This window comes from Hippoglossus hippoglossus, chromosome 24 (assembly GCF_009819705.1).
Source record: "Hippoglossus hippoglossus isolate fHipHip1 chromosome 24, fHipHip1.pri, whole genome shotgun sequence".
In the NCBI taxonomy this organism is placed as follows: Eukaryota; Metazoa; Chordata; class Actinopteri; order Pleuronectiformes; family Pleuronectidae; genus Hippoglossus; species Hippoglossus hippoglossus.
In genome coordinates, this window is record NC_047174.1 from 2,402,501 (window position 1) to 2,429,886 (window position 27,386).

Below are 27,386 nucleotides of genomic sequence, written 5' to 3' on the forward strand. Positions count from 1 at the left end.
CAGAGCCGTAGGTGTGTGCTACATGTCACACGTCTCCTGCCGTCCCTACCTGTACGATTCGACTGAGGTGGCAGTCGGCGGCGAGCTCCAGGCCCTGCTTCTCGGCCCAGGCCTCGATGTGGCTGAGCTGCTGTCGGAGGATGGCGCCCCAGTAGTGACAGCACAGCCCCGAGTCCGTGTCCGTCACCAGCTTGTTGAACAGCCACATGTTGATGAAGTGGAAGAGCTGCGAGAAGAGCTGGATGGTCAGCGCGGCGTTGACCCGACACCGCCGCAGTAACGACATCGCCCCCGTCAGCGTGTGCAGGACATCCTCTGGAAGAGAAAACGCCCTTTAATGTTTTAAAAAGCAAGAATCTAAACATCTGTGTGCCTGTGTCAAACCACCGATATAAGAGTATGTTGAACTCCAGGATTTGGATTTTAAGTTTAATTAAACTCTTGGTTTCACAGAGGTTCACAGAGTTTTAAGCGTGAAAGTGATGCTTCGGTCGGAAAGTGATTCCCAAACCAAGACACTCCTGAAGGCAGTGCAAGACAAACCAAGAGTTATCAATAAGTTATGGACAATACAGGAGAAATTAAACCGGTTTTGGACAGTTGTACCTCTTCTCTGTGCGTTTCTGTTTGTGTATTTTACCTATCTTGGGTCTCTGTGGATTGTGCTCCTCTGGGTCGTCTAGGAAGGCAGGCATATAGTTATTCAGATCGGCCTGGAGACAGTGAACCAGGTATCTGCAATCACACATTACAGCTTGTTAGAGACAAACAATAAATATTCATCATCGTCAAACCACAAGCAAAGCTCACATCTTTACTTCATAGACATAAAAATATCCTTCCTTGCTTTGTGAGGATCAGTTTGTGATGGAACTAGTTTGAAAGTTCCTCTTTAGGTTTCTCATATTTGTGGAGTTAGCTTTGATCCATCATATAATGCCACATACTTTGACGTGACTTAGAAAAACTAACTTCCACAGAGATCTGATCAATTCCCTGATTTTCCCTGGTGCCATGATATCCCACAACTCCCGCAACATCCAGTCGCACAACCGCGCACACACACTCGGACTGACTTGAACGCCATCTGGACCAGATGGGCGAGGATGTCCTGGGCGTCCAGCGTGATGCGGCTCAGGTCTCGGTCCTGCTTGACGAAGTTGAGCAGCTCCGAGGCGTTGGCCATCCAGAAGGCCAGCGCTCCTGCGATGTTCTTCTGCTTCTGTAACGTACCAATCACACGCACAGAGACAAAAGACACACGGAGGAAGTTGTTAGAGCAGCGGGACGAAGGAGGAGGAGTTAAAATAAAGAAAGACAGGGGTTTCTGTTTGAGTGGCAGCCAGAAGGAGCAGTTTGTTACTTCAGGGATAGACTCGTGCCCCCCCCTCCCTCCAAGCCAACCCAGAGGAGTGGTCATCACTGTCACTTTCAATAACACGCTCAAGCAAAGTGTCATTTCTTCACATCTGAATTTTTTACATAAAATGAGACAATAGTGACCAATCCTTTTCACTCCCAGACACAAGTCCATTCACCAGGTCACCAGACACCAGCCCCCCCCCCTGTACAGGTTCAGATGTCTCTCTTCTTTTTGTTTGTAGTGTTTAGACTGTAGACTTCCACCTAGAACCACATATAGTCATGTCTGTTGTCTTTGTTTAGTCTTCTGCGTTAGCTCCACCTGGTGGACTGGTGGGTAACAACTAGCTGCAGTGGTTTTGTTCACATGTCAACAGGCTTATTTTTCTAATCTCGTTTAAATATGTGGTGGAAACACAGGCTAAAAATGTTCTGCAGGAATCTTTTAGTTCCTAGAAAAAAGTTCCTGGGACTAAGTTTGGTCAAAACGTCATTTAAATCCGTGAGTAAAGTGGCTGAAAAAAGTTTTAAATATCTACATTTGTTTTTCCAACCAACATTTAGCCCTCAATTTATTTCGGTAGAGCATTTTTTAAGTTTCCTTTTTAAATCTAAATCTTTAAGATACGTTTATTTGCTTTCTTAACGAGAGTCTGAAGAAAAAGACGCGTTTAACCACTTTCAGGTCACGTCTGACTGTGGAAATCCGTTAATTAGCTCAGCTTATGGAATAGACTGAAAACTACATTTAAAGCTGCGTAATTAAACGGCTATAATGTCTTTGTTTAATCCATAAAAACAATAATTTGTGGTTTTAAGGAGGGTTTGTGTGTTTTGGATTGGAAGCAGTGACGTCTTGAAGAGATTAAACAAATTTAGTTTTTTATTTTCTACCTTTTAACAGAACCACTATAGGCGTTTTTCCTGTTCCCTACTTTTTACGCCAAGCTAAAGAAATTATTCAAAAAGACACGAGGAAGGAATCAATCTTCTCCCAGCAAATAAGTATGTGGAATAATTCCCATAGTTTCACGATTTCTTTAACTTTTACAGAGAGTAAAACACATTAAAGAAATATATTTAATGTGTTTTTGGAACTGCAGGTTTCAATAAGTTAAATTGAAGACTTTTAAAACCATAATGAATGAAATTTAAGGTTCAACAATTAGAGTTAATGAACATCAACATAATTAAGACCTACCTACACTTATTTAAGACTTAGATTATTAAATGTTAGACTTTTGAAGACCCTGCAGAAACTCTGAACTAAAGTCATATATCACCTCGTAAACGCAATCAGAGCCTGTTGCAGATTAAAGTGATAAAAGTAAAGAAGCAGCAACGTTTTCATTTATAAACAAGAATAATAATAATATCAGAGAGTGAACAGCAGAGAGTGGAGCAGTCAATACTTTAAATAACGCTCCATGTGTCAGTCTACAGTCTAAAGAACAGTTACCTGGTCTTAAAGGGGGTGACAGAGCTCAGTGTCTAGTGAGCTGATTGGTTAATAACCCCGCCACTCACAGAGGGAGGAATGTGCAAAGCCCGCCCCCGCCCTCCCCTGCACTCATCTATCCCCGCCTTGAAAAAAAAACTTAAAGAAATCAAACAAAACAAAGAAGAGGAAACACAACCCTCTTCGTTCAGAACAGCCAGAGAATGAGAGACGGAGCCAAGTGCATCCAAAATGAAAAACGTGACATTAAAACACGGAGGGAAACATTTGAAAACACGGACAGATGGTTCCACACGTTAAATGGACGTCAGACACGTGAAGCAGAGGAGGTGGACGAGCTCAGAGGGACGCGGGACTCGTCTCTCATCCACACTGTTGAGTCGCAGCAGCAAGACGTGATGTCAGACAAAATGGATGCCAGAATTAAAGATGGAGCAACGGTGGAAAAGAGTGGGTTGCTTTGGTTTTTTGCTCTTTTTTTTTTATTTTTTTTTAAAAGAGGGTTTTTGGTTTGTTTGTTTTTAGTACCAGGCAGGTCCAGGAAGCTGAATGGAATTAGTTGGGGTGGATGTTGCTGTTGTTGCTTAGTTTTCCAGCTGTGGGTAGGACGCGTTATTATCATGGCTTTATTTTTACATTTCTGTTAGAATGGAGAAAAAGAAGCAGCAGCAACAATGAAGGGCTGGTCAAAAAGCAGAGAGAGAGAGAGAGAGAGAGAGAGAGAGAGAGAGAGAGAGAGAGAGAGAGAGAGAGAGAGAGGTGGAGATTAATAGAGGAGGTTGATAGGGTTGGGCGACACGATCTCACATTATCACTGATTTAAATCTGATTTGCTTTCAAGAGGAATTTTGTTTTCTTGTAAAACAGAAAGATTGGAAATGTGCATCACGAAGAAAGAAATAGAAATATTTATATCCGGCAGTTTTGCAAATGTAGAAATAACTTATAAAATACTGAATTCCCTGAGAATCTTTAGATGCATCTTGTTTATCTTATAGTTGTCGAGTTTGAATTTGATATTTCAGGCACAAGGGAAAATAAAAGTTCAGGTTAAATAATGTGTAAAAATAATCTAATACAGAATTTTATTTTAATTCTTATGTCTTACGGCATTATTACATATTTGTGCAATTCTAATTTATCTACCAAATTCACTGATTATATGAATATTGCCACTCAGTCCGTTCTGCTTAATAAATATACTGATATAAGCATAATAAAATTTACATTTCCTTCTAGCAATTTGCAAAGTATGATTCATTGAACAGTTTTCTAAAATTAACTTTTATCATCTGCCTAAAAATGCATATTTTACCATGTAATTAACTCAAATTCACCCAAAACAATATTAACAATATCTTTTAAACCATGTGATCCAATTTATGAATTGAAGTGTTAAATTGTAAACAGATTATTTAATAAGTCTTCTCTGACTCGCAGCTCACAATAATTTCCCACTTTAAAAGACGGTTTTCTACAGTGATATTCTTTTCTATTTATTTTATTACATTGCACTTAACACTATGCTGTACAAACAATAACTGGCAGGGAAGCTACTTGGATTTTCTCGTACAATGTTTTTATGCATGTCGCCCAAACCGAGAGAGAGAGGGAGAAAGAGGTAAAGAAAGAGCGAGTGAGGTAGACGAGTCTGTAGCAGCCGTATCATGGTGTGCTATCCTACCTGATCCCCTTCAGGAATCTCCTGGATGGAGGGAAGAAGAGGAAGAAGAAGAGGAGGAGGAGGAGGAGGACACATTCACAGGACAGAGAGAAAACACGTCAACAGCTACAGTATGGACACAGCCGTGTAACACACACACACACACACACACACAAACACACACTATGACACACATGGTCATGGTTTACAATGTGGCGCCCCGGTGAATCGGTTAAAGAAAGTCTAACACTTTACTACGACTGTACATTAGCACGGCTGCTGACATTTTACAGACTCAGGAAAATCTGGAGGTTTTGAAAACTGAATTTAAGGTATATAAGTCTTTGTACTGTTTGTCGTGAATCTTATTGTCACTGTTTAACAACACAAATACCGCTTAGCAAGTCTTACTGTTATTGTGTGAAATGTATAAATATAAAGCAGAGGATCACTGACTAAACAAAATGCAGTTAATTACATCAAATTTGCCTGAATAAGTTACCTTCAAACATCAATAACATTTTACACGTTTGGGACAAATGAGTAAATCCTGCATCATGCGGCCGTTAATGGGAGTAAAGGCAGCCTCTCAGTTAGTCAGAGGAAAACCATGCTCAGCTTTAACAGATAATCCGGATAAAGCTCGAAGCTTCTGAATATCTGACAAAGGAGGACGCAGCAAAACTTTCAGCCAAGTACAGTCAGTGAGGAGAACCACCGGGAGCAATGACAACAACAGTGAGAGGTGGAAGCTATTAGACGTGTTGACCTTGATCCATACAACCATGTTTTAGTCTAAAAATGCATCTCTGTTTATCCCTGCCGTCTACACTACTCTGGAGTTTTTGAAGTTTGGAAATGTTGCTGTTTTAGTTCTAAAACTCTGGGGCTGTGTTGTCATCAACGGGCAGAAACTGAGACGTTTGGAAAATAGTTCTAGATGTTTAAATCGTTTTAAAATGAAAATGTGTGAGTATGGATGAAGTTCTTTCTGAAACACTTAATTTTTGTTAAATCCAGAAGTAAGCAAGGGAGTCAAGGCCAAGACGGCTTTGAAAAATTATGAAGAATAAGTTATCTTACAAACTATCTCTTATATTGTCATCAAGGTAGAAAATATCTCCCATTGATTTCATTTCGATCGGTGATAACGTCGTTCTAGATTAAGTTTCATCCACAGTATCCTGTGGCATCGCAGGCTTCACACCTCAAACACTGACAGGGAGACAAACACGAGACAGAAGCACAGACGGGTACGTGGGAGGTAACTGTGGAGAGAACGCTGCAAGAAACAAACATGCAGACGAGTGTACACAACTTACAACTACTGCGCGTGGTAGTGTGTAAGAATTCGGTTAATGAGGGGGGGGATTGAAACATCAGATAACACGTCACATTTCAACACAAGCAGGAAACGGCACCGTGGAGGAGAGCGGCTGAACTAATGGCAGCAGAACACGCCGAGGTAATGTGAGTGACCTGTGAGATTAATGTGACAACATTCAACAAAAGATATAAAGAGCAGCGGTACTGACCTGGATGACGCCTTCCATCATGCTCACCATCTTGTTGACGATGGCGATGACCTTGTGCGTCCTCTCGGAGGGCGACATGTCCGGCCGGTACGACGGCGACAGGACATAGCGGGTGGCCATGTACAGGACGTACGTGGGCGAGAGTTTGAAGTGAACGGTGGAGCTGTTGGTGTAGTTGATGATGGCCGACAGGAAGGTGTCTTCAGCTGGTGGAAACGCACACAGTCGGATTATTAGATCATTCCATCTGATGCACGTGCGGTGAAATCCACTTGAAGTTAAGCACACGGACTGTAACAGATTTGTTTAAGTCCCTATTGGCGGTCGGCTGGTCGCAGAACTCGGCTGCTCATGTGGGATGAAAACCACTCGGAGCCCGACTGTGGTATCAGTTGCTTTCAGTTTAGTTCGGGTGGTGGAAGTCAAACTCGCTGCAGCTGCTCTACGACAAACTAGAGGAGCAGAGTTCTGCGAGTCTCCACATTTTAACGACGCATGTGCATCGTCCTCCCAAACAAACTTTTTCGGGGACTTTTGAGTGTGTGGTTTCCCCTACTGCATTGTGGGTATTGGCACTATGACCGATTACAACCCTGCTTCAGCTGGAAAAACAGATGATCTCACACGATACCAAATATATACACTTGTGCACACACAGACACATTAAGGCCCGGAGGACACAGAGAGTCAATAAACAGAAATGTTACACAGACGGAATAAACGGCTTAGAGCAACAAAGAGGGTGTGGGAAACGTCAGGCTGCGGGAAAACCTGGAACTAATTTATAACAAATTTAACAAGGAAATAAAACAGCTCCGACCAAATCCACGTCGTGCTCGAAACATCAGTTTGTTTAACGTTCTGCTGCTAGGTTCACGTAGAAACTGATTTGTTCCGTCAGAGGGACGGACGAGTTGACGCTTTCTTTATTTCTATTGGATAAAATACAATTAACTGAAGAATGAGCAGCATAAATACAGCAGGAGTTAAGTGACCAGTCTGTGTTGAATGGAAATTAGACAACGACAGAGACAAGAAATGATCTGGAAGATGGAATTCAATGTGGTAAATCAGCCGATATGAGCTTTTCACAGACACATCAGTGTTTATGTTGAACAATATGCGCTGATATGAAACTTTGAGACATTGCAGAAAAGATGTGCATTTAATTTCATTTAAAATATATTTATTTTCTCACTTTAAGTTCTGTATACTTTGTTTTATTTGTGTTTTAAGTAGATTAACCGCATCTAAAGCTAAATAGGAAGGAAAGTTTTCTGTCTCTGGTAATAAAAATCAATATCTAAAAAAAAGAATATGAAAATTACTTTAATTCAGTGCTGAACTAAATCATGGCTCATATTTTAACTATATTTCCCAGACTGTTGTTTTCTATTAACAGTTTATTGTCAACCACTGCAGAGGCATCACTAGTTCCTGTTCACTGTAAAGACAACTAAAAGGGTTCAATAGTTTCCAGCTATTGACTGGGTCCCTGCCACAGTGAGGGGGACGGACAGAGAGAGAGACGGAAGGAGACATGAGCACTTACAGTTGTCTCTGAACTCGATGCCGGCCGGCAGAGTCAACTCTGTCCTGTCTGCTGAAATGTCCTGAGACCTGACGAGACACAATAACACAGTGAGGAGGGAAGAGTAGAAACAAACTGTAGACAGAGAGGGGAACGAGGAGGAGGACAAGCTGGGGATGAAGAGGAGGAGGAGGAGGAGGAGTGTCTGACCTGCTGTCCTGTTGCTCTCCTCTGATCATGGGTTTGACCATCCCTCGCTCCATTTCCAGTTTTCCTGAGCTCTGTGCAAACACAAACCGCAGCAGCGTGAAGCAGCGTCGACAAAATCTAATTTCACTCTAATTTCATTTACAACAGATGAACCCAAATTTAGAGCTCACACACACGTGGATAAGGACGAGTGTACCGTGAGGCTTCGGTCACGCTTCAATGTGTTTGTATATACAATGCAGCCAGATGCTAAACAGACAACTAGACTCTATGCGGGTGGATGTGGGGGGTTGTTCTCGTGTGGCTGGAGACGTCTCATGTTAGATTAACTCACAAGGACTCACAAGGAACTAATACAACGTGGAACAGAAGCTGCTTGTTTGTTTCTTTTATAAAAATCTACAAGAGCAAAGACATTGTAGCTTCTAATATATTGTTTCACATGTCTGAAGCTGCTTCAGTCATTCGCTGCAAAACTGTATTCATGTTATGCTTCATTTGTTTTGCATCCCAACATTAAAACTACTGTTAAACCTGCTTTTTGCAAGTTATACAATATTTTGACACATGTAAACTCAAAGCGAGTGTGTGTGTGTGTGTGTGTGTGTGTGTGTGTGTAAGCGTGTGTTACCTTGCTGGTAGGCAGTGCCGCTCCACCGTGGACGTCCCCGTGAAGGTCGAAGGTGGTTTCTGGTACGCTGCTGCAGAGAGACAGACACATGCGCCAGTTTAGAAGAGGAACTGTGCTCCCCACAGCGGACGTTTCATTACTGACAACGACAAGCGCTCAGACTTAATCCACACACACACAGACACACACACACAGACACACACACAGACACACACAGAAACTTATCTAACTCGTTCTCAGGGAGGAGCGCTGGATCAAAGATGCAGTAATGACTTACTAATACATGCAGACAGATAGTTTACTAAATAAACATGCACACACACACTTACATAACCGTCTAATTAGGTATAGAGAAGCCACACAAGGAGTCCTCTGTGTGTGTGTGTGTGTGTGTGTGTGTATGTGTGTGTGTGACAGTAATTGAGTGTGACAGCAGCTGGGTTTAAAAGGCAGGCTTCTGCTTTTCACGCCCCATATGACACGAGGGCATCAATGTCAAACAAACAGCACAACACAGACACAAAACTACTCGGTCACGGACGTGAAGGTCACGTACACAACCACCACCAGAAGTGGGTTAAACCAGTGACAACATAACAACGCTCACACAGACAGAAATGAGACAGATATTCTCTTTAACACACCACAGGGAAAAAACTGTTCTATCAAGGGCCAATTCAGTTGATATATTTCACAGTAATGTCTCTAATGCGATGGCTGGAACCGCTTCTCTTTGGCAGGCCGCCTGATGTCAGATGGAAGTGATGATGATGCTACTCGCCTCTGACTGTCCTGGTTTAGGTCTTTGCAAGAGTCGGTTTTGGAAAGAATCTGCAGGACGTGCACAGTTTATAGAACTGGAGGTCGTCCCGAAAAATCCATATTGGTCGAGCTCTATCTTCGAGGTCGTTGTCGCTTTTCACTTTAATGATTTCATGTTGCAGGTTTTCAGGCTTATGAAATGATCCCATATCAAATATGTTCATTACTTTAGTTTACTTTTCGTGTCCTGAAACTTCTCAGCAAATACCTGAAGGCTTTTTTTTTGCAAGACTCACCAGCATATTCAGATTTCAGAGCCGGCTTTTCCACTTCCAGGGTAGAAAAATGCAGAGTGTTAGCACACAATGCAAAACTTGACTTTGCCCGGTTCCAGCAGCAACAAGACACTTCCCAGACATTGTCCTTGTGATTGAGGGTTCAGCTTCCTATCTGTTACCCAGATAACTTGGCTGTTTAACTTTGTCTCCGTCTGCTTGTTGGTCATTCGAACTCCACAGACGAGCATAAACTTAATCCAAGAGCAGTTCGCCTTGTAACTCATCCAGTTTAGCTGCATGTTTCCAGCTGTAATGATGCTCGATGTCACGTGATATGGGTGGAGTGGGTGTGTTTCATTATACTAACTGTGACCTGGCATGAAACCGAAAGGGACCACTCACTCTGAAGGTGATAGTCTCATATTTTCTTTTATTGCAAAACAAAAACCTATCGGCGTCATGAGAATGTCTTGTATTCATCCAGACTTCCTCCGTGTGTTCTGTCCTTCTTTCATGCTTCTCTCTGTCACTGAATAATTCTAAATTCTGGTGAAGGTCCCGACTAAGAAGCAGCAGATTAAGGTTCTGAACAAGATCATCTTTTGGACTGCCAAATCTCTCCAACTTTAAAAATCTGTCGTCGTGCCAAACCGTGGCTCTAATCGTCCTAAACGTCGTGACGAGTCGTCTCCAGTTTGACAGAAAAGAAGGTATCTCTCTGTGAGTTTGAGCGGCAGAAAGTTGAACAGGAGCCCAGAACATGACAGCGATCCACATCCACAGCTTCAGGCCCGGATTCCAGACTGAAGTGTCACCGAGCGGCACCAAGTGACATGTGGGGTTAATGTTTCTCAAACATCACAGACTTTCTTTCAACTTCAAGCTCACTTGTCATTGATCAAACATCAATTTGTTTGTAGTCAACATCATGCAACTACAAATATTCAGCTTTGCTCCAAGTATAATACACTTAAAAAATATCATAATCTTATCAAATTAAATGTTACAAGACAAACTGAGAGCATGTTCACGGGAAAAGCTCCAACTCACTCATCTCACTGATTACATCTTCGTCTGTGGTTGAAAGTCTTCATCAAAAATCACCAGTTGGAAGTCGTTTTTGTTTGTGATGCAAACTTGTAGTGCAGAATTAACTATTGCTCAAACAGCAACATGATGCGAGAGCCTTGTTACAGACCTCATCTAAACGTATGATTATCTTTGTGTCATCGTTCAATTTGGAATTTAAAAATAGTTAAAAACACATAAAATCTGTTATTTGGTGTTCAATTTAAAATAAACTTCTAAAAATACATGCAACCAAACTATGCTGCAGCTTCAGCATTGATATTGACTAAAGAACTGCAATGTAATCCTCTAAATACTGGAATAATCATCAAAGATCTTTAGCATAACTTTAAAATGTTTACAATAGAAGCTAAAGCAGTATTTGTATTTCTGGTCATATAAGATATTTACTTCATGCGGAACCGGAGCAGTAAGTCAAAGCGTTGATTACTTACACACACCTCAGTTTGTCAGTCAGCCATCCATTGAGTGGTTAAAGGGCCATTCAATTCAAATGTCCCTCACCCCCGTCGGCCTCACTCTTCTCCTCTCTCCTCTTATCTGGAGCGCGCTCTCTTTCTTTCTATCTGCCGTTAAGTGTGTGAAGCGACAGCAAGCCTGAGGCCACACCCAACACCATGTTGATCAGATTAGAGGGCAGCCCGCCTGCCATAACCCTAGACCTCCGCTCTTCCTCTCATTTCCCCATTCTCTCAACCCCAGACCTGCCTCCTCCCCCTTTTCCTTGCCTTCATCTTTCGCAGCGCCTGCCAACTCCAAACCTCATCCTCTCCTCCCTTGTTCCAACAAAAAACGCCCTCTCCTTTTTCCAAGTGTGTGTGTGTGTGTGTGTGTGCAGGAGATGAGGACGAAGAATAGTGGGCGGATAAAAGGGGAAGAGAGGAGGAAGAAAGCGAAGAAAGAAAACAGAAAGAGGGACACGGATCCACACAACACTCACCCAGACTTGTGTCGGGTCCTCATCATAGCCGCCGGTTCCCTCTTCCCTCCTTGGTCGAACATCGGGTCCACGAACTTGAAGACGTGAACAGAACCGAACTGGAGGGTGGAGCCCGGACGCAGCACCGTCGTCTCAGCGATGCGTTGTCCGTCGACGAAGGTGTCGGCGTCGGGGCCGTGTGGCGTCACGGTCACCATCCCTTCACTGTGCATCAGGTTGCAGTGATGGGGAAGGATCCCCGGACCGAGCAGCTGGAGACAAACACAAAAAGGGACGTCAGCAAAGGACTGAAGAAAGACAGTTCTGGGCTTGATGTTTAGTTTAATTTAGTTTCTACGTTCTTTTACAGCAAGAACATTTGTTATTTCAGCTCAAGCCGTGTGTGTGTGTGTGTGTGTTTCGTACCTGAATGGCTCCGTCTTCTGTGCAGTCCGAGCCGACCTCGGTTATGCTTTGCTGAAGCCGGTAAAGCTTTGGTTTGTCCCGTGAGTCGGACCCGTCTGGACAAATGAAAACATTCATTAATCACTCGATCAACATTTTAAAACGAGTAGCACACGTTCAACCTTTAACACTCACACATTACCCCTCATTTAAACATTAAAGAGTCAATAAGAACTGGTGTGTGTACTGGGATGTGCACGGCTAATGTGGCAGAAATGTGTGTGGCTGCAGTGCAGTTATTGATTATTAGTAAACAGGAGTTTAGTAAAAGCAAAGCGGCAAATTAGTTCACTGAGAAAAAACACTGTTCATGGGGGGGGGGGAAAGGAAATCCTGTGGGGAAAATGCATGCACCACCTTTTAGAAGGTGGTTAGAGGTTTTTCTAATATCCATTTACACATTTACATTTAATGAGGAAAGAAAAACCTCAGACCCCCTTTTAAAGATAATAACTGAAATCATGAGGCAGCTAATGTTACAAGGCTTCCAGGAAAGCTTGACTTTGTACGGTAATATAATGAGGCTTGAGAAGGAAGAAGCCACTTTGCTGGGCCATTAAATCAAAAATGATGCTGCATGCCAACACTTAAATACCAATATATCTCTGTGGCATCAAGTAATTCTGTAACGAAATACGTATGCGACTCAGTTTTCTGCTTTTTCCTCCCATGTATCCTGAGTGTACATTATGGAAATGACCATAAACAAAACATCTGCAGATTCAGTGAAAGGATAATGAATCATCTTTTTATTTTGTTTGTAAGATGAATAATCCCACAAAGGACTACAACTATAAAAAAAGGTAATGTTCAACTTCTAGCAGAGGAAGGGGAAGATGTTTTTTTTTTTATCTATGTCGGCCAAAGGGGAGTGGGGGGAGGGGTGTCACTGCAAGTACCCCAACAACTCCCATCAGCCATTGCAACGGACACAGAGGAGGTGTGGTGGAGTTTTACCTTCGTGGTGGCGATATGCGTAGTAGGCATAGTGATTCCCTCGCCCTAGGCAGGCAGACAGGCAGGCGGGTGCAGAGGAAGGAGAAGGACACATGCACAAGGCCACACACACACACACACACACACACACACACACACACACACACACACACACACACACACACCCACACGCACACACACACACACACACACATTCACGCACACACCATGCCGTAGGAAGGTGGGGGAAAAAAACAGACATAGCAGAGGGTAAAAATGCAGCAAGGAGGAAATATGCAGCATTACCTTGTTAACCCATTAAACGCATGGAAGGCCAACAAACACACTCACACACACAATATTTCTGTGGCCCTTTCACTGTCTATACTTATTTTGGATATCATGAGAAGACTTTATCTCCAATATTCAGCAGGAAACATTTAAAATATGAAGAACCCTAAACAGAGTTTGCTTGATTTCTTACACTGAGATTTTGGCTTCTGGGTCATTTTATTGTCATGTTTTCCTTCAAGTACAAGAACTTGAAGACAAACAAGCTTCATCTGACGAGAACAAATTCCTTATCTAAACTAATTACCAATCAAGGTACAGGAACAAACACACAATCACTCACACACACAGAGCCACACACACACACACACCCAGAAACCCTGCACCAAATAACTGTCCCCATCTTGGCTGTTTTGAGACCCGTCATTCTGACAGTGGATGAAGTAGATGTGTTAGTAAATGTCTGGACAAGAGACAAACTGGTTTTCCCCAAAAACCATCCCAGCACCGAGCTTCATCCCAGTGTGGTGCTGGGAGGCGTTTGGGTCACGGTCACGTCCGATAGGTTAACGGCACGAGGGGGCGACAGACGGAGGATGATCACGAGAAAAAGGATCAGTAGCAAGAAACAAGCTGTTAGGGCTGGATCATGTGACATCGAGCAAGACTCAGGTGAGGATGGACTTCATACACTTGAAGGGACAAGTGTATTTTCATACTTGATTGATACTGGGATGTTAATACTGAATTCTAAAACACTATTTTTTATTGCAACTTACCTTGTGCTGTTCTCCTCATTGTCGAACTTCAACCTACTCTTTTTAACCGATGTAAACTTTTAGATTTTCATTAGATTTCCTCAGTTTTTCACACTGGCTTCTGGAAATTCCCAAATAAATCAACTACCTTCTATCACGGTTCTACTGAGATTTTAGCTTTGACTATCAGTGCACACATGAGTATGCACATACCTCAGGATGCTCTTCCAGAGAACCTGAACAGATTCCTCTACGTAAGCTGATAATTAATACTGGCCGTGCTTTAGTTAAAGGATTTTATACATTATCGCCTGAGGGAAAATGGTGTTTTTCTTTTGTGGCTCTTCGCAGAGCAATAACATCTGTTGTGGAGGATTCCAGGACATAGAACGAAGCCGTATTACTCTGGGGTGTTGATGAATGGAAGTCATGAAGAGGCTGGAAACAGTTTCATCCAGAGGTAAATACAGATGTGTTTGTATGAGTAGTAGATCTCATCCGTTCTCCCCCCCCCCCCCTTGCAGTGGGTTTTATTCACTGAGTGAGTGTGCTGGTAGGAGCAGGAACCACAGAACAGCTGGGAACCATAATGTGGCCACATGTGAATCACTCACCTTGGCATGGAAAGAAAGTCGGTCTCACCTTTGGTTAACCCTAAATGATATTTACTGCAGCTGCACTGAAGCCTGCTGGTCACTGCCTGTTATTACAGCAGTCTTCATCACTGTGCTATTATTACCACTGATGTCACTGCTGCCGACGCTGCTACTGAAACTGTTTAAAGTCTATTGAAGGTTCCCTACAGATCAAGAATCTGTGATACTGCAGCGGACATTGTGGTGCTGTGTGTGTGTGTGTTGTGGTTTTACCTGGACTCAGCTCCACCAGATAAGGCAGTTTCTCAGGCGGCAGTGAGCTGCTGCTGCTCTCCTTCCCTCGGAGGCTCTTGTCGTCCACCTTCCTTCCCTTCCGCCCCGGGTAGTCAGGGGGTCTCTTCTTCAGCTGGAAAACTAATGCTCCTGGGGAAAAAAAGGATGTAACACAGGTGCCGTCAGTATATTTAAACTAAATGTCAGCCACAGGATCATCTTGCAATGATTCATCACTCTCCGATTCCTATACAGTCATCTCATGTTCCAACAGTTAAGATGCTCAAAAAGAGCAAGAGAAAAGAACGTACTAACAGAGCTGTAATGCCAGTAAGGCAGCAGGAGGGGGCAGTAGAGACTAAGACGTGTGAGTGTGTGTTTCTGTGTGTGAGTGTAAGCGTGTGTGTGCGTGTGTGTTACCTCTGTCAGCCGGCCAGTCCCTGAAGATCTGCAGCGGACACTCACCATCATCTAGAATCGCATCTTTGCCTGATTTATCATCTTGCTGCAGAACAAACAGAAAAGAAAAAACAAGCAGGAAGTTTAGCAGGAAAACATTAAAATCCACCACTGGACAAAACAATAGTTTACGCACATGCCTTCTTAGAGCATGTGCCAGATCTATGAGATCCAAAGGGTTAGTTAATTACTCGGAAAGTATTAAGAGCATTTACATTCGAACTTGGTGAACACCAGAAGACGAGAAATGTCAACACGCCACTTGATGATACAACTAACTTTTCTATTTTACCTCCCAGGTAGGAGATGTTTGGGATGTTATTATATTAATATCTATGCATTTAATTTAATAAGATGACTCTGTAATTGCAGAGCATTCATTTTGAAGTAGAGATCGTCCTTGACCGGTATATGAACTGTGTTTGAGAACAGAGAGCGGCGCCGTTTCCCCACAGGTTTACTTTTCCTAATGACATTATTCTGCTCTCAGGCCACATAAATATTGCAGTTTTATGTTCTTGCTTTACAGCGCAGGGTGAAGTATGAAGCTGTCCCACGTCTCTTCATCCTGCTCAGTCCAATCTCAGTTAACATCCCCTCCCCCCCGCAGAACGTAAACATGGCTGACGTGCTACTAGCTAGCACACGCGTGCTTATTTCTCATGCTCACTAACCTAATGGACTTTTCCCAGTGCTTTGGTCTCATCAGCAAATTGCTACTGACTATCAACTGTGTGTGTGTGTGTGTGTGTGTGTGTGTGTGTGTATATACGTGTGCTCTCTGGAGGGTCTTCCACTGTATTGGCTGTGGAGGCAGCAGTTATTTCATATGATTGGCCGTAGCCAGAGTCCATCTGAGAGGATACATGTGGTTGAAAGAGAATGTGAGGAGGGCACAAACACACACAGACACACACACACACGGACACACACACACACACGGACACACACACACGGAGAATGTGCTGCTGCTATAGCACTCAGTCTGAAAGCAATTGAATAGCATTCCTCCCAAAGGTTTTTGTGCCAAGTAGCATTCTGTTTCAATCTGCCTGTCCGGTGAAGTGCGTGTGTGTGTGCGTGTGTGTGTGCGGACACACAATTATGAGTATGTGCATGTGACCGTGACCTTGGCTGTCCCCTCCGCGGCCTCTTGGAAGGATGATGGAGCTGTTTATTAATGAGATAGGAGGATGGAGGTTGTGTTTGGTGGAGAAATGTGAGAATGTAGGTGTTCCCTCAGTAGAGCACATCCCTCCGCTGAGGCCCAACAACCCCACACATGATTGTCTGGTTCTTTACAGTAGAAATACAAAAGAAAGAAAGAAAACCTGGATCTGCCCGCATAACTATTTAGTGTGATGGAAATCAGTTCAGTTATCTTTATAAAATCTTGCTGACAACTCAACAAACAAGCATCTTGTGTGAAAATGTAACGTCCTTGAGAAATCGATGCTGTGATCAAATACCAGCACATTCCATCCGACTATATATCAATTTAACGACGTGATAAAAAGAGGAAACTCTTGTTTTCACTGACAGAGAAGCTGTAGAAGCGTTTTGGTTGTAAGAAGACACTAAATTACATCTTCTCGTAAGTGCTGTCAAAGTAAAGAAGATGGATGCATTTGATGAGATAAGAATGTGGAGGGATGTGTGTTTTCGGTGTTTAATGTGCGACTGGAGGATTGGATTTCCTCGGATATAAAAAGGTGAGGTAGGTGTAGTGAGATCGTCATGGTTACCCGGGCGATGCAGTACTCTCTGGGGTTCTCCTTCTCCAGTCCATACTTCTCCAGCGCCTCCACCACGGCGAAGTCGGCTGTGTCTCTCGTGGAGAGCAGGATGGTCTTGTAGGGGATGTTGGGCTTCAGACTGTCTGCGTATATCCGCAAAGTACCTCCTGCAGGACAACAAAGGGTTTTACTCATTACCCCATGTTAACAGACTCCTACTTTTGTTTGTGAAGGAAAACTGAGCTGAGTGAGCTTCGTGTAAACAGATGACAATTCCATTTGTGCTTTGGGACTCTTAAGCACCGAGTTAAGTTTCCACAAAAAAAAAACTAAATTAAAAGGGACTGACAGTTGTGCGCATGAGGCTGTATAATGACCCCCACTCTCATCTAGCATGTGGCTGTGTGGCTGTGATGTGTCACCTACAAATGATCACCTCAGTTAATCCCACAAGGGAGTCTTCAGCAAAGCACACAGGGTTTTCAGAAGCATTACATAAAATGACTTTTTCTAAAATAGCCCTCTCTGCTGGGAGAACGTCAGCGTCTACCCACAAGCCACCCTGTCCCACTGTGTGTGTGTGTGTGTGTGTGTGTGTGTGTGTGTGTGTGTGTGTGTGTGTGTGTGTGTGTGTGTGTGTGTGTGTGTGTGTGTGTGTGTGTGTGGGTGTGTGGGTACAGTATGTAAACAGTGGTTTTAAACCTGTTTATAGAAGCATGTCCGCTGGTCCATTTATCTGTCTGGGCGAGTGATTAGGAAATAACTGAGTCACACAACGAACCAACCGTTCTGCTGGTTTGTATCGTTCATCAGGTACATTTTGTGTGTTTGTGCGTTTGTGTGTGTGTGTGTTCGTGTCAGCAGGCGACGTTCCCAAACAACATACTGATCATCCTCAGAGGAGCAGCTGATGTAAACATGATGAGGATCTACAGCCATGTTCTATTTTACAAATGTGTTACTCATGGAACTAGAGTTGCCACCGTGCGCTGACAGTAACAGTTCCACCTTCTTGCTGATCCAACAAAAGAAATCCCTGCTCTTACTTTTCACCACTTTGCTGTTTCTTGTTCGTAGTATTTTAACAAAGCAACCAGCTACAGAGAAGAGAACCTGCTTCCTGTTTACACCTGCGCACACACAGCTGCTTTTTCAGGTGTGTAGTATGGAAGGCGATTGGGGCGGAACTTTGTACTTCGTACGACATTTGAAGAATTTTCCTCAAAGCATTCTTGAGATATCTTGTTCACAAGAATAAGACGTTCGGACCACAACTCAAAACCATAAAGCCTTCTGCCTCTAACTGTCGTCTGATTTCTTCATCTATTCAGAGGTTTGACTCCAGCTGCAGATACTGCAGATTCCTTCCAGCAGATTTTTCTCACTCCCTGTCACACTGGGAGTGAGAATGAGGAGGAGCGGCAGTGAACTGTGACGCTAAGGTCACTCTGCACATTCTCTCTGTGGGTCACATCAGGTTTTGCTTTTAGCAGCTCATGGACGTATAGACTTGCTGCAAAACCAGTTCAGCATCGTCCCTGGGTGTGTGTGATAACAGGTTTTTATCTGGATGTAATGATTCATTACATGATGTCATTCTGAATCTGGAAGCAGGTTTTTAGGAGTGCTGGAGAAATGTTTGCAGCAGATTTTTGTGTGTCATGATGATCCTAGTTTTGCAGAAAAGCATCAGAATACATGAGAAAACAAGATTTCTTTGAGCCAACAGTTTAAGTACCTGAGTCAGGCCTCCCATCGCTGCTCATGAACTCCTGCATGCGTTTCTCCAGCTTCTGCTGGCGTCTCCTCTTCATCACCACCTCTGGGTTGGAGATTGTCCTGGTAAAGCTGGTCTCGGGCATGTCCTTGTAGACCTCTGCCGCCAGACGACTGTTTTCCCTAAACCACAAAGATGAATGAGATGAATGACTGGGGATAAGACGGAATAAGTAGAAGGGAGAGGAAGACAGATGGAGGAAGAGAAAGGTCAAAGTTTAAATCACTCTTCTTTCCTCTTCTGGAGCCTTCTGTGCTTTTCTTGGCATTGGAAAAAAACCAAGATGCTCTCTAAGGACAGAGGATGCGGGAGCAGGACAGTAAGATGAATAACTATGAGCATGTGTGTGTTACCCGTCCTCCCGGTTGAGCATCTCGTCTCCATCGGGGATCCGGGCAAACTCCTTCTCCCTCTTCTTCTCCTTCTTCTTCTCCTTCTTGGACAGAGTCCTCTTGAAGTTCTGAATCACTCCCTCCTTCTCTGGCCCGTTGCTCTGACTCTTCTGGTAGAGAAAGAGATGAGTGAGTGACCATGAGCAGCCACAGAGAATAATGATAAACTGATTTCTCTATCAACAAACAGAAGACAATCCACTTTCCGTGAAAACAATTACTAGACAGTTGTCAGGGGGAGGAGGCTGCACGACTCAATGTTTGTCTTGGTAAAGACAACACTGTTGGTGGATGAGTGCGCTCACTAAGTAAACTGACTGGTTAGTAGTCACAAAGGTTAACAGGAGGAGCAGCCGACCTTGGGCAGGATGTCGTTCTCATTCTTCAGGACAAAGCGTCCTTCTCGGTCGTCTTTGTTCCAGTTCAGCTGAACAACAAGAGGCTTCTCGTCCAGGTCCAGCTGACGCTCTTCTAACATGCACAAACACAAACACACACACACACGCCATTAGGTCTGAGATCCAACTATATCTAGTTATAATAATTCCTAATGCTGAAACATCGACTCCTGAACGTCTGAAGGACTCACCCCCACTGACGTGGACCTCGTACAGGGAGTATTTTGGCGAGGAGAGCATCCTCATGTCTGGTCTGAACTTCTCGGCTAACGTCTCGATGACGTCCTGCGTTGTCGCGGTGCTGGACACTCGGATGCACTTGGTGGCAAAGTTGCCTGCAACCCGGTCCTGGAAGTAGAACCGCATGACGCCATGGAACTCCAAGTCCTGGTCAAGAGAAAAGAGGAAAAGGTTGTTCTGTCATTCACCGACCTGAACCGTCAACTACAGCTCCAGGGACACTATGTCTTACAGAGTTCATGAGGATCCGTGCGAGTGAGATACCAATATTTCAGAGTAAAACATTTCCAATACCAATATATCGCAAGATGAATAGATATGCGTATAAACACAATAATATATATTATAACATCTGCACGATAAACAGTATAGAATGGCCCCGTTATTTAACAGGTCTGTAATTTCAGAATCATTTTCAAATTATTTAGGAAGGTAAAAAGTCTGTAATTTAGTGTAGACAGAGTTCAACTCCACTCCGAGTTAATTACTCACATTTACTTGGGTTTAAATGCAGCGTTTGTTTCAATAAAATTCCCATTTTCTCTATAATTAGAACCAAATGACACACGTCCTTCCAGGAAACGTTCTTACCTCCTAACCCATCAAATAAAGCCTTACCACTTACTGTTTTAGCTTTCTTACCTAGTTCACCTCATTTCTGTCTCTCTCACACATATGCACACACCATTAAAGCTCAGACGTAGCCCGTGTCCCACAGATTGAGGGATGTAAAAACACAACACACCCAAGAGGAGCTGCACTACAGATGTATTGCCTCCACGTTGACATTTCCCTCTGCAAGCAGTCGAGTGTAGAACAAGGTCTTAAACATAATCACATCCAGTCCTGATATGATCATGTGTAGCACAGTGCTGACACAGCATCTGCAGCTCGCAGCCTCGTGCATATATGCATATGTTAAGGTTCAGCTTGAAACTGGCACGAATGACCCTGATGCCACAAAGCTTCAAACACGGTGAATGAGAACTGTGCTTGTTTCTATTTTATTATACATGTGAACATTAATACAAAAATCCAAATAGATCATTGAATAAAAAGTATTCTCAGATGTTAATTTTGCCAGATACACATACTTGTATCAGCATTTTACATAAAGAACAATGCAGAAAAGATGTGCATTTATGTATATTTATGTTTTCTCAATAAAGTAGAATATATTTGGTTATATTTGTATTGTTTTTATTTATACTTCCAAGGCTCAACTACATTTCTTTGTCCAAAAGGTTTTATAACGACATCTTAGGAATCAATGACAATTTTGAATATAGTAAAATTGTTAGGCTCTACCTATAAAGGCTATTATTGCTATTTATTATTATAATTATTTTTATTACTTAAGGTTATATTTGGTTGTGTGTTCTGTCTTCGAACACAGCTGTGGGAAAACCTCGATCGTGGTTCTTCTGCAGCGCTGGAACTTTTATTCCTGTCCGGACGCCAACAAAGTAATTTTAAATTTGAATTTTAATGGGACACCATGTCAGCATTTCAGAGCTGCAGACAACTGGCCAAACGCCTCTCTGAAAGGTGACAGATCGTGTGTGTGTGTGTCTGTGTGTAACCTACAGCTGAGGGACAGCGAGTGAGGTGATTTGAGGCAAAGGTTTAAACTAGATTAATTCTACCCTGTTAAAGCCTGTCATTGGCCACACACACACACACACACACACACACACACACACCCCCCCCCCCCCTCTGGGGTAAAGACAACGTGGCGAAGAGGACGTGAAGACTGATTCATAAACATGGCCTGAGACAGAGAGGAAAGAAATTTGCATCACAAAAGAAAAGGCGAGAGACGGCTAAAAGCCAAGTTGAGTTTTTTTTTTTTTTGGCATGACATGAAACAAGAACCTCTTCCTCCACCTCTTTCTCTTGAGATATTTCCTCCCTCTCTTCACCCCCCCCCCCCCCCCGCCCCCCACTTGATAGAGACTCGGTCAGGCAGAGTGGAAAGACTGAGCATAGTTTCGATAGGCGAGGGTGGAGCCGGGAATGTGTCTATGTGTGTGTTGTGATTTACGGCTGGAATGTGGGTCATCGAGGGCTGCCGTTGTCAAGCTTGCGTAACCGTTGGTAACTGTTACTGTGGAGACACTCGTCCACTCGGGTTCAAACAAAGCCCAGTTTACAGCCGGCCGTGGATAATTAACACCACAAAAGTCGCCTTCCTGGCCACTTGGTACGACCACGTTAAGTTCAAGTCCAGCAGCAACAGCAAAACGCCCCTATACCTGTGGGACTTGGTATAGTCCTACAGGAGCCTGTCTACCAGTTGTGATTCATTCCCACACCCCCACATTCATGGCAATGGTCCAATCCTGCACATGCATATTTAGACGACTCTTAAGATCACAACAAACAAGTCAAACTTCATACGTCATTGCCGTGGTTTCAGTTCTACACCCCTATGCCTTACAAATGTGTTTCTGGATTTGTTCAAACAATAGACTGTTTATTAAAAATGGACTCCGAGCCCAGATAGTGAAGCCAATGCATAAGTGCCTGAAACGTACTGGTCTGAATTACCAGCAGGGGGCGACTACACTTGTTTTAAAAGGAGTCAGTTTCTATAGAAGTCTTTGAGAAAACGTTTTCCTAAAGAGTGCATTGTCTTAATCTTCGATTTATTTTATTTTGTAAATTATGGTCCCACTTAGGGTCAAATAGAAGATAAAGCACGATATGCATTAGGGGCGTGGATACAGTGAGATTAACAGCTGCTACCGTCCAATGGGTGCAGGTGGGCATGCGGTATCCTCAGTCAGGCTCCACCCCCAACTCCTCCAAATATGATTATTTTTGGAGGATTAACTTGTCTTTATAGCTAAATGTACAACTTGTGCATATGACTTAATATGCAGGCTATTTGATTATTGTCATCTAATCGATCTAAACTGTGAAAAATCTCAGAAACGGGGGAAAAGGGACAGTTTCATTTGGATCCACAACTCCAGCTTGACCTCTGACACCATTTTCAGCTGCTTTGCAATTTTTGAATCCAACTCGAGTGTGTGAAAATGCAAACTGTTCGACATGAGGGCGAAACGAGAACGCCCTGTTCACCTCAACCTTTCTGCAGCTTTAGTTCCAATAATCCCCAGCAGTTTGTTTTTCTGACAGGAAATGCTAATGCAGCATAATGTCCGTGTGTCACAATACAACAGCCTGGATACGGCCTGGAACGCACAGTCAGTCAAACACACTGTCACATACTTTCCAGTCACGTTAGTGCGACCTGGCTGACACACTTTAACACTGGAGTGCAATTTTTGTACCCCCACCCTGGGTTTTTCTGACTGAACCCTTAGGCCAGGCTAAATATACAGAGATACTTCCTGAGTGTTGTCCTCATAGTGCATCAGAGGGTGTAGAAAGACAGTTTGTCCCAACGCGGCCTCTGTAAGTACCTCCACCTAACCCCAACCTTAACCACTGAACCACAAATCTGCTGCTCCCCCAATTGGGGGGTCACAGCTTTTGTCCCCACTTGGACAAGTCGTCCCCAATTAACTGGTCTTCAGCCTATGACTGAAAGACACATGCACACACACACACACACACACAGAGAGAGTGAGACTAAAGATATGTGGCTGATACCTGTGACTAAACTTGTGAGACAGGACTATTCTCTCTCTCACACTCACACACACACACACACCTCGAACAACATTGGCTACGACCAATGAAGATTGCAATGATTTCTTTATGATTCATCTAAACCAGGACACTCTAATAGGTTTTCTTGCCTATATTAATTCATATTTTATCCACATTAAGGTCATTCAATAAGTAATAGGTTTGGTTCAGTCTTAGGTCAGTTGTCTGTAATCAAACAACTGATATCAGAAATCTGACGGCCGTTCATCCTTACTTCCTTTTACATTTCACAAAAATCCCCTTTCATCCCGCAGGTCGTTTTTATTCTGTGTCTTCTTTCCGTCTCTGCTTAGGAATGTTCAGTTTCCCTCCATTTATACTAAGTTCAAACACAAACCGCCTCATCCACCCAATGTGAGTGACACAGGAAAGTGCGCTTCATGGGAGAGATAACGCTGACTTCCAAATCCACCCATCGTGCTCTCTGAGCAACGCCTCTGGGTCAGAGGTCTCCCTGAGAAGAGGTCGAGGGTCACATCTGTGTGCGTATGAGAAAGTGAGTTAACTTCACTCAGATTGTAAAATAACAACAGTCTCCACCTGGTGCCTGTCACTTAGGTGTGTGTGTGTGTGTGTGTGTGTGTGTGTGTGGTGTGTGTGTGTTTCAGAGAGGTGCGAGTGGTAAAATCTAACTTTAAGCAGACAGTTGTTTTCCTGCTTTGAAATTCACTTCATTGCATTCAAATTAATTTCAAACTTTGAGGTGCGTTTCATTGCACCACAATAAACACGTAAACAGATCCCATTTCATTTCATAAGATCTACAGTCCCACTAAGAAACTGTCACATTATCACTTTGGCTATTTCATACATCCTGTATTACACGACTGGAATTACAGTATCAGTTACAGTTATTGTCCTTCTCATTGTCTGAGCAGTGAAATGAGCAAAACAAGTCTCTATAAAACCATGAACGTTGGACTTTATTACACATCAAGACTGTTTAATTTCATTTATTAATCTGCTGATCATTTGCTCTATTAGATGTGCAAAATAAGTCAAGAATGATGTCTTCAAAATGCCTTGAATCCAAAGCTGAATCCAGGTTTTATTGACAGAAACCGGAAAAGGAAAAAGGGCCCTGAGCAAAGCAACATAAAGACCGCCGGAATCTGCTCGTCTGCGAAAAAGGAAAAACATTTATTAGAGCTTCAGACGTGCAGAGAAAAGAAATGTGATGCTGCCTGAGGACGAACATAAAGCTATAAACATGTTTTTGCCTTTCAGCTCGTTACGCTTTCCTGCAATTTTGCCTTGTGTGCAACTTCTGCTGCTGAGACGCTCAAAGAAACGTATAGCGGTAGACTCTGTCGCTGACAGACCAAAACAACACAAGTACCGAGTGCGACCGGAGCTCTACTATACATTTTTTAACATTTGACTCCAAAAACAACTTCAGTCTGCGGATTTACAAACTAAACTGAACTTAAATAAGTTTAAAAACGCTGCTTTTAAAAGGTGAGTCCCCTCGACTGACCAGAGAACTTCTTCAACTACCGTTACCAGCTCACAGATATCGGTCAACCATCTCTGCATCATGTCTCACTCACTCTTATCAATCCTCCACATCTTTGTTTCCCTCCCCTGCTTACAGCAAGACGCCCAGAGCCCTTTTATACTGATCCTTCTTTAGGTGTGTGTGTGTGTGTGTGTGTGTGTGTGGAGGGTAGGGGGTTATCAGGTGTTAAGGAAACTAACCAGAGCTCCTTTCCAAGCCATTAAACGACTCTTGGTCTCTGGTGTGATGCGTCTCTGTGTTGACTTGACATTGCTGCATGTCTGAGTGGATTCTGGTACAAACCCAACACACTACACTGAGGATAAAGTGTACAACCATTTAAAAAAAGTGGACACACAATGATTCAGTACCAACTTTTACTGTCTTTTAATAGTGTGATAAACTGATCTTTATTCACACAGTCTAAAATTAGAAAGACACAGAGGAGCACTTCAAGGCCCTTAAGTTCTGCACCCAATTAAATCTTGTTTGTTTGGACGTATTTCTAAATATATTAAAAGACACATAAACACTATTCATTCCCAAATGAATCCACATTATCTCAGTCACCCATTGGTGGTAGTCACAGGTTTGTAGTCCTGTTTGTTACTGTTCAGCAAAGTAAATCCACTAGGTTCAGATCTCACTCCCCTAAATACAAGTTGCACTTCCCACCCACTTTAAAGAAGGGTTTTGGATTTTCGATAGTGGGAGCAGGGTGCCAGTTGCTGAGCTGGACCTTTATTACACATCTGCTGTAACAGTGAGCTGTGGGTCCCTGCAGGCTTCGAGTGCTGATCCCAGTTTAGTGAAGATAATGCTCATTGGGAGGTGATGGAAATGCAATATGAAAACAATGGGAGCCAATGAAATGTTTCCTGTTACGCAGTCGTGGTCCAACGGCTCTCGGAGAAACCCCCGATCTTTGGGAGAGGGTCTCAGGGTAGTTTTGCGCTTCCTCTCTCTCTTGAGTGTTATGTTTACCAAGAATCTACTAAGACTGATAACTCTTGAAGCACTGTTTAAATCAAACACAAGTGCTGGAAAACCAAGAGCAAAAGTTAAACATTTGTTTCCGAGGAGACACTGAATACCTGAATTCTTTGGCATTGAGCAGATGAATTAAAAGAGAAGGGAGGAGAGGAGCTTTCTGGATGATTGGCTATATGAAAATGAGAATAGATTCCAGCTGCTGTGCGTCATCTTCCACACGCACAGCAGACGAACATGAGCCTAATAAAATGAACCGAGTTCCTGAGTCAATATTTTTGCAGCCCCACCTGCAGTAACATGGGGGGATTCCTGCCTAAGCCCGTGTCTAAGGGTCAGCTGGACCGAGGTTTTCACTCAAACGCAGGGAGGGGGAAATTCATCCCACATCGGATCCCAGCAGAGACGTTTCAAAGACATCAGAGACGCCGACGGACAGAGAGAAAGACAGAAGAGGGGGATGAGGAGGAGCAGGGTGGAGACGAAGAATCCCATCACATGGAGCAGGAAAATTACTTTCATCTTACTTTAAACGGCCGAATGACGCAAGGCTTATTGTGCATTATTCATAAAGTCAGCTGCTCATCAGAAATGTCCAACATTTAATAATTATATTCAAACATTGCTGATGCCACAGCTTCAAGAATAATAAAAGATGTGTAAATGATTAATTTATCTGCAGACAAATTCATAATCTCTCCCGGTCCATTAAGGACGGCATGAATTGAATTTAAGGCTATCCAAACATCTTAACTATGATAAAGAAAAGCCTTAAAGCCAGAGCACTGAATCATAGTCTAAATTCCCATACGGTGACAGCACTAATGTGGAATGAATGTTGTCTCACTGACTTTCCTGCGGACTACAAACAACCTGAACCACCGGGGGAAACAAAGGGGAGGCAGCGGAGGCCTGTTGTACCGAATGAATGAAAAAGACTAAGTGCACACATTTCCTCTGTGGCCGCAAAGAAAAGCCTCTTTGTTTCAGGTGAGTTTCAGCTTCGGTATCGAGCCGCGCGGCCTCCGACCGCCGTCCGTCCCGTGCAACCCTGAGTGAGGCATTGTGGGTAAGGTATGGTATGAATCGTCTGGCCAAAAATCAGACCTGCTCGAAGCCTCAGCGCCTCCGTGGGCAACCATACAGGGATTAAGCACGGCGGGTAACAGCACAGACGGCTGGAAGGAAATCACTATGTGGAAGTGTGTGTGTGTGAGAGTGGTAATTGTGAGCACAAGGCCGTTAAAGAGGGGACGAGTTCCTGTCCTGTCTCGTTCAGTCGTACACAGACTCAGTAAATCACGAATCATGATGTCTTTAAAACCAAAATTTACACCAGTGAAGCAAAAGCTACTTAAATGGCAAGAGGCCTCGTTGGAGAATGCATTCTTAGACTTTGACCGTTTAATTTTAATCCACTATCATGGAGGGGGGCAGAGTTTATGACCCCAATCAGC

At 43.3% G+C, this 27,386-nt stretch overlaps 1 protein-coding gene across 3 annotated transcripts in view; it reads right to left on the reverse strand.

Annotated features, from left to right (window-relative positions):
• Positions 1 to 27,386, reverse strand: part of afdna (afadin, adherens junction formation factor a) — a 73,617-nt gene that overhangs the window by 29,536 nt on the left and 16,695 nt on the right. For 2 of the 3 annotated variants that reach the window (XM_034579381.1, XM_034579380.1), the window contains exons 2-19: positions 19,712 to 19,907; positions 19,481 to 19,593; positions 19,084 to 19,232; positions 18,692 to 18,882; positions 16,963 to 17,120; positions 15,179 to 15,263; positions 14,759 to 14,908; positions 12,862 to 12,906; positions 11,866 to 11,960; positions 11,461 to 11,711; positions 8,392 to 8,461; positions 7,761 to 7,831; positions 7,572 to 7,639; positions 6,020 to 6,225; positions 4,506 to 4,526; positions 1,077 to 1,222; positions 641 to 735; positions 50 to 315 (exon numbers count right to left, since the gene is read on the reverse strand). In XM_034579381.1, coding sequence (XP_034435272.1) covers positions 50 to 315; positions 641 to 735; positions 1,077 to 1,222; positions 4,506 to 4,526; positions 6,020 to 6,225; positions 7,572 to 7,639; positions 7,761 to 7,831; positions 8,392 to 8,461; positions 11,461 to 11,711; positions 11,866 to 11,960; positions 12,862 to 12,906; positions 14,759 to 14,908; positions 15,179 to 15,263; positions 16,963 to 17,120; positions 18,692 to 18,882; positions 19,084 to 19,232; positions 19,481 to 19,593; positions 19,712 to 19,907 — 2,376 coding nt within the window. The remainder of the gene's footprint in view (positions 1 to 49; positions 316 to 640; positions 736 to 1,076; positions 1,223 to 4,505; positions 4,527 to 6,019; positions 6,226 to 7,571; positions 7,640 to 7,760; positions 7,832 to 8,391; positions 8,462 to 11,460; positions 11,712 to 11,865; positions 11,961 to 12,861; positions 12,907 to 14,758; positions 14,909 to 15,178; positions 15,264 to 16,962; positions 17,121 to 18,691; positions 18,883 to 19,083; positions 19,233 to 19,480; positions 19,594 to 19,711; positions 19,908 to 27,386) is intronic. The other variant, XM_034579379.1, reaches the window with a different exon arrangement.